This window comes from Asterias rubens, chromosome 10 (assembly GCF_902459465.1).
Source record: "Asterias rubens chromosome 10, eAstRub1.3, whole genome shotgun sequence".
Classification (NCBI taxonomy): Eukaryota; Metazoa; Echinodermata; class Asteroidea; order Forcipulatida; family Asteriidae; genus Asterias; species Asterias rubens.
In genome coordinates, this window is record NC_047071.1 from 4,385,948 (window position 1) to 4,402,973 (window position 17,026).

Here is a 17,026-nt window from a genome sequence, read left to right on the forward strand (position 1 = left end):
AGCGTTTGTTGAATATGGCACCAGTCGGTACTGAGTACAAATTGACTTAGGGACAAGTTGACTAAGGCACGAGTTGACTAGGATTTGACTTGGATACGAGTTGACTCAAGCACAAGAAGTCATCCTGCGGCAGCATCAGACACTGAAGACTGTATTGCTATATGCTTTTTATGCAGTCTTGCATTGCTTGAAAAAGGTTTATCGCGAACAGCAAAGTATCAAGAGAGGGTGCTGTTGAACCCACACAAAGGTATAGGCGCTGCGTGTGCGAGTCTTGCATGACAACATACACTGCACAGCAAACTGCCCCATCTTATTACCCACAACGCATTGCGGTTCTGAATTGCGATAAACCTTATGAAACTGCATTGTTTGGTTTGATGTTTTTCAATGAATTGAATGATCAAATCAAAGAGAATTTTAAGATTTCTTTTGTCATAAATGACATAAATAATTAAAAATATACATTTAAGAAGTTTGATCAACAATTGACTGTAAATGTAATGAATAAATATTTGTTAAAACCTTCGCCTCGGCCCCAGCTCAGGATAACTTTCCGTATGGCGCCATCACTATTTCACTCATTTTTACAAAAAGGGATATATCAATCAGGTAAATTAGATACTATATTATTTTATTTCGAATGAAAAAGTGGTGGCGCCATACGGAAACTTTTCCCCAGCTCATGATGGATGGGCAAAGTTTCCTCAACCAACAAAACAAATGTGGTGTCAATCAATTTAATTTTCGCCCTGACCTTACCTCTGCCATACGTTTTAGTGTACACTTTTGTGTATCATTCTGTTATCTCGACTTTGTAAAACCTTAGACGGTACAAAACACCGTACATTTTTGCATAGTTTTGGGTAAAATTCGACACGAATTGAAGCTAAATAGTGTTGGCATACAAATGGCAAGTAAACTCCCACAGCACAGCACACGGCGAACGACCCCGATATGGTACCGACATGACCGATCAAATGACGAGATACTTCCTGTTGCCATGGGCGGACATCCTCTTTAACGGATTCCAATCCTTCCATTTTACCCTCAAATCAATGTTTGATAACTCTATAACCATGTTCTCTGAAATTAACAGCAATATTTATCCCATTAATACGCTAAAATTTGAGATTTTGTAAACCTACCTTTTTCGTTAGCTCGCCCAAGTTGAAAATTGCACTCCCAAATCGGGTGAGATGACGTCATATCCTAAAGGTCAAACCGACTCGGGGAGGTCATAGTGCATGCGTTTGCGCATTTTGATCGTCTCAACAAATATGGCGGCTGTTTTCAAACGGAGTTTAGAGTTGGGCTTTGGTGTTTCAGACTGAAATATCTTGGCGTCAGCAGATCTGTGTCATTTCACACCATGGTGACGAAGGAGAAGTTTCTCGTTGTTGTCTCGATTCTGGAAGGTAAATAGGAAAATAGTGTCTTCGTTTTTACGAAAACTGTAAAAAGTGTAACGTTGGTGAGGAGAATTTCCACTCAGCAGAACGCATTGGGGGCGCTGTTTCATTGAAATTTGTATTGATCTACAATGTAATGTTTTAGGTTTATTATTTTTACTACTTCGCTTGACACTTTTACTCTACTAAAAGTAAAATGTCTAGGTCTAAGCTGCCAAAACTTAACTGAATTAATACAAGTTCCACCAAATATTTGTGATTAATCATCAGGGATTGTGTTTGATTTTGAAGATCTCCACCATCCACCATCCCCATTTATTTACATTTATTTAATTTTTAGTTAAGATTTAATTAATAAAATTAAAGACAGTGGACACTATTGGTAATTGTCAAAGACAAGTCTTCTCACTTGGTGCATCTCAACATATGCACAAAATAACAAACCTGTGAAAATTTGAGCTCAATCGGTCGGTCGTCGAAGTTGCGAGATAATTGAAAGAAAAAAGAACCCTTGTCACACAAAGTTTTTGTTTTCAGATGCTTGATTGCGAGACCTCAAATTCTAAATCTGAGGTCTCGAAATCAAATTCGTGGAAAGTTACTTCTTTCTCAAAAAGTACGTCACTTCAGAGGGAGCCGTTTCTCTCAATGATTTTTACTATCAACCTCTCCCCATTACTCGTAACCAAGAAGGTTTTATGGTAAAAACTATTTTGAGTAATTACCAATAGTGTCCACTGCCTTTAAGATTAAGAAACAAAAACACAAAAAAGTATGATAAACATACATGAATGGAGATAAAGCTGATGAGCTGAGTGATCTAAGTTTGCGTTCAGCTGTCTTTTACTAAAAGTTATACACCTAGTAATTTATGTTTTCTGTATAAAATAATCTCAAGCATGATCTTTTCATTTGAATTTGATCATGAATTGATTGATAATGGTTTTACTGTTTGAAAAATTATAAATGGTTTTGTAAGTAATAAGAGAACTTTAGGATGGCAAATTAAACCTCCTCATTAAGTGAAATTTATTTTAACAAACACTGATTCAGCCTTCAATTTGATTACTTACGAATAGACACAAGGAAACAAAATATTTTTCATTTCAATTTTAAAATGAAGTTTGTTGATGTTGTCCAAATTCTTCAGGTGTATTTTTATGAATGTCTTGTAATAATAGTATTTTATTTATCTGGCCAGGGAGGAAATTCCCCAAGAGATCTCATCACCAACTATTGATAGAAACCCGTTTTGATGGAGAGTTACTTGCCACGGATCCTGTATCTCACGGCGAAACACCTGAACTCTGCACGGAATTGGCATGGGAGGTGTGTGTTTCAAATTATGTATATCATATTGTACATCCACTCATCAAACATTTGAAGTCTTTACTAACTAGACGAGCAAACATTTTGGCCGAAAAACTGCGCATTAAAATGCTAAGTATAACTTAGGTTTTTGGAACTATTCAATTGTTTTAATACTGCATGTGTATAAATGTAGATACAATAAAACTGGGTGAAATTTCATTTCATAAGGTGGTTTTCTATTTTTTCAGATGAAAAATCCAGAGCAACTATGTCCCCGCAGGAAAAAAAAATCAGTGATTTGAATTCATAATCTGAGAGGCGTTAGTTTCAGTAAAACTTCTCAGATTAAAATTTGGGGGGTAAAAACCGATCCATCCCTAACCAAATTGCTCCAAAGTGATTCTCAAAATGACTCATCGAAAGCTGAGCACTGTACTTCTTACCATGTACATTTTTGTTGAGTGATTACCAAATGTATACCTTCCCTTTAAAGGCAGTGGACACTATTGGTAATTGTCAAAGACTAGCCTTCACAGCTGGTGTATCTCAACATATGCATAAAATAACCAACCTGTGAAAATTTGAGATCAATCGGTCATCGAAGTTGCGAGATAATAATGACAGAAAAATAACCCTTGTAACACGAAGTTGTGTGCATTTATAGATAGTTGATTTCGAGACCTCAAGTTCTAAATCTGAGGTCTCCAAATCAAATTCGTGGAAAATTACTTCTTTCTCAAAAACTTTGGCACTTCAGAGGGAGCCGTTTCTCACAATGTTTTATACCATCAACCTCTCCCGATTACTCGTCACCAAGAAAGGTTTTATGCCAATAATTATTTTGAGTAATTACCAATAGTGTCCACTGCCTTTAAACAAAGTTTCATTCTGTCTCCTTTTAGTTGAGCAAGAAAGCTCTACATCAGCATCGTCTGCAGAGAACTCCAATAAAGCTGGTGTGTTATGCCCTAGACACCAGCACTAATGCCAGGGAAAGCATTGGATATGTGATGCTTGACCTTAGGACAGCTATCCTTCAAGAAGCTTCGCCTGCTAAAGTTCCTGTGGTATGTTGTGGTTTACCATCGGCCGAGTGAAAAATATCTGCTCACAATCCATGTTATTCATGCATAAAGGCCAGTTTATAGTCGGTCGCGCGATGGTCGCGCGATGGAAATCTTGCGCGCAGTCCTAAGACTGAGGCCTAAAAACTGTGCCTTTTTGTGATTGCGCGTCAAGATTTCCATCGCGAGACCATCGCGCGACCGACTATAACTCGGCCTTAACCCTGACTTTAAATCAGGACTGCTTCATTTTATTTTGCTCAAGTTTGACTTGCATTTAGGCAAAATTTTGAAAACTCTAGATCTTGCAATATGCGTTTTTCTAGCAACATTCTGAATGGTTATTTTGTCAAAATAATGAGAATCAATTTGTTCTTCTTCTTGATATTGATCTACAGACAAGCAAGTGGTATCCGTTACTAAATTCCAAGTACAACCGTCATAAACCCCAACTGAAGGTTGGAGTAGCCCTAGAGGCCGACACACAAGCCAAAGATGAAAGCTTCAGAGCAAAAGCAGCTCCTCCTAGATCAGCTATGGGTAAGTAAAACTCAGCAGGGTGGATAAGTGCACATTACAATTCTTCATATTATTATTATTATTTTGATCAATATAAACCACAAGGGAAACTGACAGGGTAAACAAAGATATTGAAAAAATAGGGACACCGCTAATATAGGGCTAGAGAGCTCAGTTGGTAGAGCGCCGGCACGTTAATCCGGAGGTCGTTGGTTCGAATCCCACTCTAGTCAATTTTTTGTTCAACCCCAAAAATAAATAAAAAATTATTATTATTTTTATAACACCCAAGCAGATCCTTGCCATTTGATTGGAGGATTATCCATCACAAGATAGCAAATAAAAGTACTATTGCTCGCTACGTCACTCGCTGTGCATAGACTGTTAAAAATTCTGAGTGAACAATCGATTCCTAATAATAATATACAAATAATGAATGTTTATGAGTGCAATGGTGTGAATATTTTCATTCGTTGAAAGGTTGAATGTTCCATTCAACTTGGCTCTGCCTCGTTGAATAGAACATTCTATCTTTCAACTCATGAAAATATTCACACCATTGCACTCATAAACATTCATTATTTGTATATTATTATTAGGAATCGGTGGTTCACTGAGCATTTTTAAAAGTCTGCTCGTACTTGACTTTATTTTCATGACCCAGGTCTTCCTGAAGATGAAGTATCCCAACATGAGATTCCTCCAAGCTCTCTTAAACCAATCCTGAACGATGCTGAAGGTTGTTATCAGATCGGTCCTCCTGATTCATGCACAGAAAGCTTTGTCCTGTCTGTTACCATCGCCTACGCTGCCAATCTTGCACAGGTATTTAATCATTTGTATTGGATCTTAAACTTTATATTGATCTCAGGGCATCATTTCATGTCACTGCTGACTGTTGAATGGACCGTTCCGTCTTTCCACTAAGCTCCGCCCACCGCGCACGTGAGCAAGACACACGTACGAACACTCCCAATGACATTCTGCACGATTCTGCGTGCCAAATATCTGCGTACGCATGACCGAGTTTGTCCGACCACAATCATTGCTGTGATTGGTCAAATGGGTGAACGCGCACAGTTTGATTGATGACCGGATCGGTCCATTGTTCGCTTATGGCCAGTAGAAGTACACGGTTTATAGGGCAACATAAGTGCAGAAGTCAATGGTAAGCATTGTCATGAAACTGGGCCCAGGTTAAAAGAGTAATCAATATGCATGCAAATCTTAGTTGGAAAGCTATGATTTAAAGGTTGTTTTTTTGGAAGAGTAAGGTCGTATCCGGGGCAATGGCTGTTCAGACTGCGGCTGTTGCTAAAGCTGTTCTCAATAAACATATTACAACCAACCAATTGAAGTTTCACCACATTAACTGTTCAGGTTTTATTTACTGAAACTAATGAAAACGATTTAGGTTTTGTTAGAGATTTTTTTGTGATCACTTAACTTAAATTGATAGTTTTGATTTGTGGGGATTTTCAAATGCAATTCTCTTGCCTTTGACAGTATTTCCAAAGGAAATATTTCTCTTGACGGTGAAAGTTGAATGGTTCCTTCAGTTTATATATTAATTACTGTAAGTTTGATTTGCTTCCAGCTTGTTCCGTCCAGCATACCTCTCCCATCCAGAGACAAAGGATTCTTCTTCTTCTATTCTCTCTTTGGGAACGACGTAACCAACGAGCCTTTTCATGATCTCCTCAACCCAAGCTTCACAGCGGAGAGAGCTTCAGTGCGGCTACGTAGCAGTGTACACGCACTCCAGATGATGTTTGCAAGGGAACCAGCTCTTTCGGTGGGTAAAAATTCTTTCCCAAACTCAAGCATTATTTGAATTTCAAAGCTTTCCTCATCTTGTGACCTGGGCCCAATTTCATAAAGATGTTTTTTCTATGCGACAATTTTCTATGCGAAGCAAAAGATTTAGTGGGACACCAGTCAAAGCAATGTAAACTTAATGTAATTTTGGCTGGTAACCACCTTCTATAAAGCAGTTTCTACCTGTGCTTAGCCAGATTGTGTGCTTACAGGCTTTATGATGTTGGGCCCTGATACTTTGTTCTTAGTAAAGAGCTGAAATATTTTCATTAAATTACCTGTTATGCTTTTCTTTTTGAATTCAAATCCTAAACAGATTCACTTGTGTTGTGGTGACCAATCACTCGGCAGTTGTGAGGTACCATGGAGCTCCATGTTAAGACCCAACAGTGACGCCATCAATCGTCAACCCCTGATCATAGAGGGCTCTTTCCATCTCAACCCACCTCTACAAGTCAGAGGTGTTTTACCACCAGGAGATAATACAGCCTGTGTAGGAGCGTCAGTTGTCTTGCGCAGAGAAGAAATCCCAATACAACCAGTTATACCAAAGGTATGACGGAAATCTGTTCCCCATATGGGAAATCAACATGGGCTTGAGGAGGAGGATTTCAAAGAGAGCGCTATCAGAAGAATTGTGTACATCGTTCACCATGTTAGCAGACAAAATCTCCTGCCACACAGGCATGCGTCTTCTCACACAATTTTAATTTTAACTCTTCAAAGTATCTTCCACGTGGAAGTTTGCATCTATTTGTAATTGGCCCCCTTGCACAACGTGCCGCACACTTACCTGCGCCATCTTGGGAGTCAAAGTTTACATCAAGGAATCTACTCCCAAGACAGTGGAAATGGCCGACACACATTAATATTATTAAAATCTGGCGTCAGGAGTATGACATAAAAAGGCTAATATTTTTTATTTCATAACAATCAAGCCTTCTCTTGACTTTCCTTCAGGTACCCCCTACCTATGGAACAGCACAGCCTACCAGGACACCTCCCCACACCCCACCCCAAATCACCACCCCTCCAAAGCCTCCAATGGCGGTCCAAGGTAAAGGGAAGAAACCATCTGAGGAAGCAGCAGCCCCTCAGTGTCTGAACTCTCCAGCCGGTAGTCAAGACAGCTACACAATGCCAACAGACAGCAGTAGGACGGATGCTGATATAGGAAGCATCAAAGAGGAGGAAGCTAAGACACGAGACAAGAAAGGTCAGGAGGTCTAAGAGGCTTGTATGAAAACTTAAGATGAAAGATTTGTTTGTTGAAGAAATGTTTGTGGATTCTTTAAAATAAATTTGATTTTTACCTTTTCAACAATGTATTCTCAGTACTTTCCTGAGTTCTGTTTAAAAAAATCCACAACCAAATAAGTTGAGTGGGATTCAAACCCATGTCCTTTTCATTGCTAGAGTAGATGTCTTACCACTAGACACCTGAGCTAGCTTGATGGCTAGCGGAAGTTTTATTTCCTAGCAGTGGGTACCGCAATGGTTTAAAAAGTCCTTTTCAACAAGCATAGGAAAAACACTAAGATTTCTGTAAATCGCAACTTGCAGATGGGCCAAGACAAACTACAGCCGCACAAGATGCTCGACGGTTGCCAGACCCCAGAACACAACCCCAGCAACAACCAGTGAGAGATGAAACATCCACCTCCACCACACAGCCACATGTGATGATAGAAGCACTAGCACACCATTTCTCAATGTCCATCGATCTGCGGAGTGTAAAGAATATTGAAACAACAACCAATTTAAATATTTATTTAAGGTTGGTGTAGACTTTCGACCCGTATAACCACAAATCAATTGAAAGCTATTGGCATGCTTTATTTGACTTTGATGGGTTCAGTACTACATTTTGCAAGAACATGGCTGTTGATCCCAGGCCAGACATGTATACCACTGGGAGACTTTCTGGGTGCCAAGTAAATCCATGTTCTTGGAAATGTATACATGCTTGGATTAAGACAACTCTTAAAGAGTACCTGGGGTATTCTCCAAACCACGGCTTCAACGCCGACTTCGGCTCGGGTTTCATCTTTAATTTGCATTTGTACGATGTATCTAACATCAAGACGGAGCCTGGAGGCGGAGCCTTAGCTTAGGTGTGGAAAAAATCCCTTGGTATGTGTGCTGCCTAGCTTCTATAAACCGCCCACTACTCTTTGCTATCTGGAGTATCATATTGAATGATTCCATGGTCATTTATTTTGCATTGCTACCTTCCTAACCCTAGTTGACACCCATCTTCTCCCTGGCTCTGTTTACTCCCCACCAGATGTTTTACTTGATTATTTTAATCTTTCTCTAGATACCTGTACCCCTTTTTTGGGAGTGTGTCCCCAATCCTGACGCACCCACCCATTGAGGTTCGACGTCATACAGAGGTTCTTCTTCCTCACTCGTTCTGCTCCTTCAACCTGGCAGCGACCGTACAGCAACTTCAGGAGACGTTACTCAGGTCAGATGTCAACAATGTATTTCTCTTATTCATTATAAACATACATAGCGCATTTCTAAATAACCGTCTCAATGCGCTTTACATTAGTGCCCTGATCATTGGGCCAATAACATTCCTTTAATCTTTCTCAGCTCCCTGGGGAGTATACAACCCGGACAACCGTAGCACTCCAAAGGCATTTTCGTACACAATATCAACCTCTACCCCTGCAGGGACCCATTTATACCCCTGGGTAAAGAGAAGCAATTATAGTAAAGTATCTTGCTCAAGGACACCAGTGTCACAGCCGGTACCCGAACCCAACTCCGATGACTTAACCACCAGAACTTGAATTCGCTCTGTAAAACTACAACATAAAAAAAAGTATTAATCTCATCTCTTGATATCGTTGACCATTTTCAGGGTTCCTTTACTTGTTGAGGTGTGGCATCGAGACAGGATGACTAAAGATCAGCTTCTTGGAGTCGCTAGAGTATCCCTCGCTGGAGTACTGAGGGCAGAGAAAGCAAGAATAGTGGTGAGACATTTCTTGTTTGGGTTATGGGGGGTTATGGACAGGGTTTTCCTTCAACTTTGTCAGTGACTAGCTAGCAGGACCAGGGCCCAATTTCATAGAGCTGCTTAAGCACCAAATTTTGCTTAAGCGAAAAGAAAAAGTCCTTGCTTAGTAAAATCAGATTACTGGCCAAGACTCCACTCAATTGTTATGCTAAGTAAACAACAGCTAAATACCAGTCACAAGCAATGTACATGTATATGGCATGACATTTTGGCCAGTAACATGTGTAAAATAAGCGTGCTAATTTCGTGCTTAAGCAAAATTTTTGCTAGAGCAGCTCTATGAAATTGGCCCCGATTAGCTTGCCGTTTCACTAGTTCGTCAGCTTTTTTCACAAGTCAACATTTCAATTGAAATAGGGATGCTTTTCAACACTGAACTAGCCAGTAGGACTCTGACTGTTCCTCAGGTGATTCCATCAGCGGACCACTTTAACAATAATAATAATGATAATAATAATAATAATAATAATAATAATAATAAGACTTGTAATGCGCACATATCCACCCTGCTGGGTGTTCAAGGCGCAGTAAAACCAAAAACGAAACACAACACAAAGAAAAACAGACACAACAAAATTAGTCATTGAAAACCTGTGACAAAAAATAAGTTTTGAGAAGAGACTTGAATTTTGCGGTACAAAGACAAGATCGAAGATTAAGTGGTAGAGAGATCCAGATGGGTGGCGCGGCGGAAGAAAAAGACCTGTCACCCCATGAGTGTCGAGACTTTTAAGGGAGAACACTGAGGGAGTAAAACCTAGAGCGAGTCAAATGTTTAAAATATCTCTGTTTGTATTTTTGTTCAGCATCCCAGTGGAACTGGAGCCGAAGGAACTCGTCAAATTCACAGTGAGTCAGTAACAGCTGAGACTACATCAGACGGTAAACCTAACAGGTTGGCGGAGCTACACGTAGTACTGGGATTGGAGGATTATGGACCAATCAGGGCTCAGCAAGTTGTCTTGGGTTCAGAGGTCAGTATGTTTTCAGTTCCAGGGTCTATAAGTTATGTTCGTTTTACTCGATGAGATTGTAGGATGGTTGCACTGCCAGACTTGCAATTACAAAGTCATGGGTTCGAACCCAAAGCTGGCCAATATAGCCATAAAACTGTCATCGATCGTGTCAGTGCCAATACATTGTATCTCCTAAAATAGCACTTACGTTACACAGGAGTTTGAAATGTGGTTTTGGGTTACAGGGCTAGATAGCTTAGTTGGTAGAGCACCGGCACGGTAATCTGGATAGCTTAGTTGGTAGAGCACCGGCACGGTAATCTGGACAGCTTAGTTGGTAGAGCACTGGCACGGTAATCTGGACAGCTTAGTTGGTAGAGCACCGGCACGGTAATCTGGACAGCTTAGTTGGTAGAGCACCGGCACAGTAACAGGGTTCGAAATTAGCAGTCGCCCGGTCGCCAAATGCGAGTGAAAATAGCGGCGGGCGAGTGACAACCTTTCTCACTAGCCCCCGGGCGAGTCAAATAATTATTCCTTTTCACATATAAATGAGGGTTCAGTGGCAAAATCCCACAGAAAACTTTTACTAAAGCTTTTAAACTAGTAAGTTTGACAATTCTAGATACTTGCTAGATTTAATTTTGCCGTGATCGGGACCGGAATTGCTGTCGTTCGTTTCAGAAAACACGTACAATCAATTGAAAACACAACGCACAAACCACATGGTGCCGATCGAGTATCCTTACAGTACATGTACACGGTCGCCCACTGGTATGTCCATGTCCATGCAGTATGCACAGCACATACTGTACACAACACACACACAGTCGTCCAAAGTCCATTCTGACCAACACTCTGCACGCTGTGATTGGCCGTTGATGGCTTTTGATAATTCCATATTCATGATTAGACTTCAATGCAGTACACGTTCGCGAACGGAGTAAATAATTGCCGCACGTTGTGCGTAATGCCTGCAGACTGTGCACAATGTACAGCCTTGTACTGATCGTTGATTCATGAAGATTTTGTTGCAATGTTGCAACGGAGTTCAAAACATGTTCAAATCAACCGACCCCCTAACCATGAAGTCATTAAAGTTGTTGTTGATGGAAAAGGGATAGTTTAAGGTAAAAATTTAGATATAAAATCCTCAAAAAAAAAGCAATTTTAAAGGCTTCATTTTCGTTTTTGTTGTTGAAAAGTTTGTGTTTGTAAATACATGCGGGCTAGTGAAAAAACCTGCAAGCGATCGAGAATTGTGGTCGACTCGCCCGGCGGGCGATTGAAAAAAAAAGTTAAGGCAACCCCTGGGTAATCTGGATAGCTTAGTTGGTAGAGCACCGGCACGGTAATCTGGATGGCTTAGTTGGCACCGGCACGGTAATCTGGATGGCTTAGTTGGCACCGGCACGATAATCTGGAGACGGAAGGTCCAAGTACTGGTCGAGACTATTTTTCTTTGTTTACCCCCAGTTTAAATGACTTTCATGCAATGTTTGTTTTCTCTTAGGCCACATCGAGTAGTTCCACCCATCCAGTTCTCCATCATCAAGCTAGACAACCCCCTCCTCAACCTCCTTCCCCTGAGCAAGTCCCTGCCCCTGACCCCAGGGAGACAGCGGAGTATAAAGCAGCCTTAGAGCTGGAGATGTGGAAGGAGCAACATGTACGCAGCTTTGAGAGTCAGGTACAACTTTTTATCTTGCCTCAACCTCCTACATCCTCCTCTCTTGATGTCAAGACAGTTTCTTGTAGCCAAAAAAAGGACTTGTAATTTTCAGGATTCAAACTGCCTCTAGCCACCGGGTTAGCTCATTGGTCCATTGGTAAGGCATCTGCTCTAGCAATGTAAAGATTGTGGGTTTTTAGCCGATGTTATTTTACAGAACTTGGGAAGCACTGAGCATACAGTGCATACTACACATCGGTGCAAGGGTAAAGAAAATTATATTCAAAAAGTATTGAGTTTGGCAGAGCCCGAATTTTTGTAAACAAGATTTAACTAGCTGAAACGTTGAGACCAATTCAGAACTGACTCCGCGGCAGTACAGTTAATTACAATCCTATAAGCTAAAGTAGTAGTCCAGTTTATATAACACCCAAGCAGATCCTTGCCATTTGATTGGAGGATTGTCCGTCACGTGATAGCAAATAAAAGTACCATTGCACGCTGAGTCACTCGCCGTGCTTTTTCGTTCCATCCGAAAAGTACCATTGCACGCTGGCACGCTGCCAGCGTGCAATGGTACTTTTCGGATGGAACGAAAAAGCTGAGTAAAAACATCACTGCGTGCGCGTGTCTTTGGTAACGCAGCAGGTGTTACTGCAAGAAAGCATAGTAAAATTACTAGCATTCGGCTTCTACAGTTGAAATTGTTTGTTTTGGAAGTTGTTTCTTTCAATCAAAATGACAAAGTTCTACTTGGATGTTATATAAAACAAATAATGAATGTTTTTCATTCGTGCAATGGTGCGAATATGTTCATTCGTTGAAAGCTGGAATGTTCCATTCAACTCGGCTCCGCCTCGTTGAATAGAACATTCCATCTTTCAACTCATGAACATATTCGCACCATTGCACTCATAAACATTCATTATGTGTATACTATTTTCTATACCATCTGCCCTGGTAATAGTTAAAAAGCAGGACAGTCCTTTTCAGAACTGGGAAGTCTCCCGAACCTCCGGTTATCTACTCCGCGGCAGTAAAATAAAGCAAGACAGTTCTCTAAGAACAAACTCTACCTGGCAAGTAGATACCTACATGGTGTAACCGCAAACCAAATATCAAGCTTTAACTAGTCAAACTTGGCATTCCTTCACACATTAGTCCTTCATATTGGACGAACATTAATATGATTGATTTTCTTCTCATCAGCTGAAAGACAAGGAGCTTCAGCATCTTAGATCTTTAACTGAAGAGTGGAAGAGGAAAGACAGAGAACGGGAGGCACTCGTCGTTAAAAAGGTGACTAGAATTAAGCAAAAAGTCTCTGATTCAAGAATCCTTCAGCAATAATTATGACTTATTGCCCAGACTTGTTTTCAATTAGTTTCAATTTTCTTTCATTATTTCTTTTGCAACTTCGATACCTATTGGGTTCAAATTTTCACAGGTTTGTTATTTTATGCATATGTTGTTTGTAGAGTGTCATGGCCGAGTGGTTAAGAGCATCGAATTCAAGTTCTGGTGCTGATTCACCAGAGTGTAGGTTCGAATCCCGGTCGTGACACTTGTGTCCTTGAGCAAGATACTGTACTATAATTGCTTCTCTTCACCCAGGGGTATAAATGGGTACCTGCGAGGGTAGAGGTTGATATTGTGTATGAAAAAGCCACAAGCGCCTTACAGGCAGCTCAGGGCTGTATACTCCCCAGGGAGCTGAGAAAGATTAAAGGGATGTTTATTGGCCCCTTGACCAGGGCACTAATGTTAAGAACATTGATACGGTTATTGTGAAATGCGCTGTATAAGAATTTGTTATTATAAGAATTTGTTATTGTATGTTGGGGTACACCAGGTGAGAATACTGGTCTTTGACAACTACCAAAGGTGTTCGGTGCATTCAAAGTATATTCCTGGTTTCTCTTGATTAGCTTGAGGAGCATTCTCGTCTTGAGGATCAACTCCGTCACGCCTTTGCCGACATAGAGAAGAGAGAGCAGCAGTTAGCAGCCAATGAATCTGAAGTGATGCGTCTTCGGACTGATCTACAACGTGAACAAGAAAGACAAGTGACTGAAATGAGGGAAGTGTCTCGACGAATGAAGGAAGATCACATCAGTCAGATGGAGATAGAGAAGTAAGCAACAAAGGGTGCATTCGTTTAGCTCCCCTGGGTCGACCCCGGTGCGTGACGTTTTTTTTTTACCAGGACGAACGTGGGTAATTATCTGCACACACTCGTCCTGGGGGGAAAAACGCCACACACCGGGGTCAACCCAGGGAAGCTAAACGAACGCACCCAATGTCAAAAGAATTTTCTCTTTAGACCAATCACAAAGATTTAAAATTTTTCTTTTGAATGGGTTACTGTTAATTTTAGAAATTGTTGTTATTTATTTATAGTTTATGTTACGTTAAGCACAAAAAGTACAATAATATTATGCTTACCTTGAATAAGGTTACCAGCCAATGTCATGTCATATGTATCATATGTGGCTGGTATCCTGCATTTGCTAACATTGGAACCTTTATAAGCAATATTTCCTGCTGATGCTCTATGAAATTTGGCCTAGCCCATGGCTTAATCAGCTCTATGAAATTGGGTCCAGAATAGTCTACGGTACATATATGTTGTTTGTTTTTAAGTGTTGTTATATTTATTGCATATTTGACAAGCTTTTATTGTATCCCAAAAAATTACAGATGATTTGTCTTATACTTATCTTGTTTTTCAGAGACAAAAGAAAACCCATGTGCCCTTGGAGGCTAAATATATGTGTATTTATGATGCAAAAAAAAACTATAATTCTTCTACCTTCCTGTCTAGGTCAAAGGTCAGACTCCTTGAAGAGGAGAAACAACATTTGTCTAAGCTGTTATCCCAGAGTCAGACTCAACTCCAGGAGAAAGATCGTGAGTTTCAGACCTTCAGAGATCAGCTGAACAACAAACCAGAGATCAGGCTGCAGTCCGACCTGAGTTTACTTACTCTGGAAAAGGTGATTATCCAATGACGTGGAAGATCCCTTGATTATTCAGGATTATCCCTAAGAGAGGTTTGCGGTAGCACCATGTGAAAATCTCTATTGAGTTGTGTTGGTTTTCTGAAAAGAACCGGTGGTTAGAATTAACACTACTCAAAAGAGAAGAGAGATATTCACATGGTGTTACCGCAAACCTCTCTTAGTGTTTTAAAAGTTTGTTTACTAAAACTTCTAAGCAGTTCTACTAAACAAATGTGTAAGCCTTTTTTTTTATTATAAATTTGTGACATAAATTATGTGTAGCATTGATTTTTGATTGGCCAATTAATCATCCAATAGGTGGAGCTGGAGAGGAAACTTGAGTCAGTCACCAAATCTAAGATTCACTACAAGCAGCAGTGGGGTCGCGCCTTGAAGGAACTAGCGAGACTCAAACAACGGGAACAGAGCGAGGCCAAGGCAAGGTTGAAACGAGAACAACAAGAACTGGAGCATATGAGATTGAGGTATCTAGCTGCTGAGGAGAAGGAGGTTGTCAAATCGGAGAGACAACAATTAGATGAAATCAAAGGAGAGCTGAATAGGTGAGAAGAGTTTTCATATCTTGTGGTAGAGTCCAACTTAGCACGTCTTATTTTGGACAGAGATGTCTTATTGAAGACAGGAGTTTATAGTTGAGCTAGGTTCATACTTCCTGTGAATGCAAATGCGATACAAACTTTGACATTTCAAATTCGCAAACTGTTGAAATGTGTTCAACTCCTGCGAAACATTCACTTTGTAAATAGCCATGTGATGTCAAAATTTGGTTAGCATTCGCAGGAAGTATGAACCATTCAACTCAGAATTACAATATAGCCTCAATACATTGTACAGATGTGTCACCTCTGATCGATATTAGTTCATGTGAAACTCGGTCAATCTGTTTTCAAAACAAATAAACTTTTCAAGTTTTGTCTTTCTTAGGTTAAAGCAGCAAGAGGTTGACAAAGAACAGAAGGCTCATCAGCAACAGACGCCATCTCCTCGTGAAACTAATCCAGAACACAAGGAGAATACGCAACCTCAAGGGGTAGGACACATTGACCCAGGGATTGAGGCCCACGTAGCACGTCTCATTGAGGAGAGGGATACGTTACTGAGGACTGGAGTTTATACTCACCAAGATCGGATTATTAGTGAACTTGATCGTCAGATTAGAGAGTCTATAGCACAGGGTCATGTAGTTTAATCTGCGGCCATCTTGGTCTAATTCCCTTTATAATTACAGTGACTACAGGCCTCGAATTTACCCACGGCACCCACATCAAGAGACCCTTCCCATGAAATATGTAAATTGCACATAGCGCGTGCGCACTCACGTTTTGGTTGGCAAAATGAGGGAACATCGCGCTGTTTTGTACACGGCTAATGGCTGCGTGACGCAGACGCGATTGCGCGTCTGCTTAGTGCACAACTCTATGGCATTTGCCAACCAACAGGGTCTGTACGCATGCATGAATGTAATATTTCATGGGAAGGGTCCATTGATGTGGTGCCCTCTTCAGGGTTTTAGTACAAGCTTACCCCAAAATTATAGAAGTGCCCATAACCAGAGGGAAATTACTGTGCCCCCTCAGGAGCGAAGTTCAAGGCCTGTGACTATCTACATGACAAGGAATTCGGACAAGTTTTAGCCAGTTTTTTTTATTGACTTGATTGAGCAAAATGTAATATAGATTATTTATTCAAGTTTGCATGCTAAAGTTGTAAATGAGATTTGTATAGAAAATATGAAGTAATAAACCACAAGGGAAACTGTGGAAATTGTAAATAATTTTGGGATAAACAAAGACAAATTTGCGAGCGGGATTTGAATCGAGCCGGCACTTTACCAACATTTGGGCTAGATAGTTCAGTCGGTAGAACACTGGCACTGGCCAGGTTCAAATCCCGCTCCAGTCCATTTTTCTTTGTTCAACCTAAACTTTATAAATCTGCACTTTGTTTATTACAAAACTTTGAAAACTGAAAAACTATCGTACTTGTAATCGGAAGGTACTTTTCTTCGATACAAAAACTTTGCAGGACATCTTTTAACTTCAAAGCTTACTTTTTCAAGTTTTGGTGAAGTATGAGACTACAGTTTATACATTATCATTACGAGTTGCATTCATTATATTTAGTAAAATGGGGTTGTTTGTCTTTTGGGACTAACATATTTTGCCTTTATTGGAATAAATCATAATATTAATACTTTGTCATAAACAAAAGTAAATAAAA

At 40.3% G+C, this 17,026-nt stretch overlaps 2 protein-coding genes across 3 annotated transcripts in view; one reads left to right on the forward strand and one right to left on the reverse strand.

Annotated features, from left to right (window-relative positions):
- Positions 1 to 1,229, reverse strand: part of LOC117295738 (casein kinase I-like) — a 63,358-nt gene extending 62,129 nt beyond the window's left edge. For both annotated transcript variants that reach the window (XM_033778460.1, XM_033778459.1), the window contains exon 1: positions 1,149 to 1,229. The gene's annotated coding sequence lies outside the window, so the exon portion shown is untranslated. The remainder of the gene's footprint in view (positions 1 to 1,148) is intronic.
- Positions 1,230 to 1,266: 37 nt separating this feature from the next.
- Positions 1,267 to 16,125, forward strand: LOC117295740 (centrosomal protein of 120 kDa-like). Its single transcript, XM_033778461.1, has 18 exons — positions 1,267 to 1,418; positions 2,614 to 2,741; positions 3,626 to 3,790; positions 4,186 to 4,327; positions 4,971 to 5,131; positions 5,904 to 6,101; positions 6,441 to 6,677; positions 7,085 to 7,340; positions 7,688 to 7,901; positions 8,445 to 8,594; positions 8,997 to 9,111; positions 9,962 to 10,129; positions 11,625 to 11,801; positions 12,993 to 13,082; positions 13,712 to 13,917; positions 14,608 to 14,779; positions 15,104 to 15,348; positions 15,731 to 16,125. The coding sequence occupies exons 1-18, from the start codon at positions 1,373 to 1,375 to the stop codon at positions 15,993 to 15,995; spliced, it is 3,135 nt and encodes a 1,044-aa protein (XP_033634352.1). The 5' UTR covers positions 1,267 to 1,372; the 3' UTR covers positions 15,996 to 16,125.
- The last annotated feature ends 901 nt before the right edge of the window (positions 16,126 to 17,026 follow it).

Excerpts from the sequence above, each read along its gene's own strand:
- LOC117295740 (XM_033778461.1), top strand. The coding sequence starts at position 1,373 with ATGGTGACGAAGGAGAAGTTTCTCGTTGTTGTCTCGATTCTGGAAG. Across the intron at positions 1,419-2,613 it reads TGTTGTCTCGATTCTGGAAG|GGAGGAAATTCCCCAAGAGA; the intron begins GTAAATAGGAAA and ends TTATCTGGCCAG. Across the intron at positions 14,780-15,103 it reads GTTTACTTACTCTGGAAAAG|GTGGAGCTGGAGAGGAAACT; the intron begins GTGATTATCCAA and ends ATCATCCAATAG.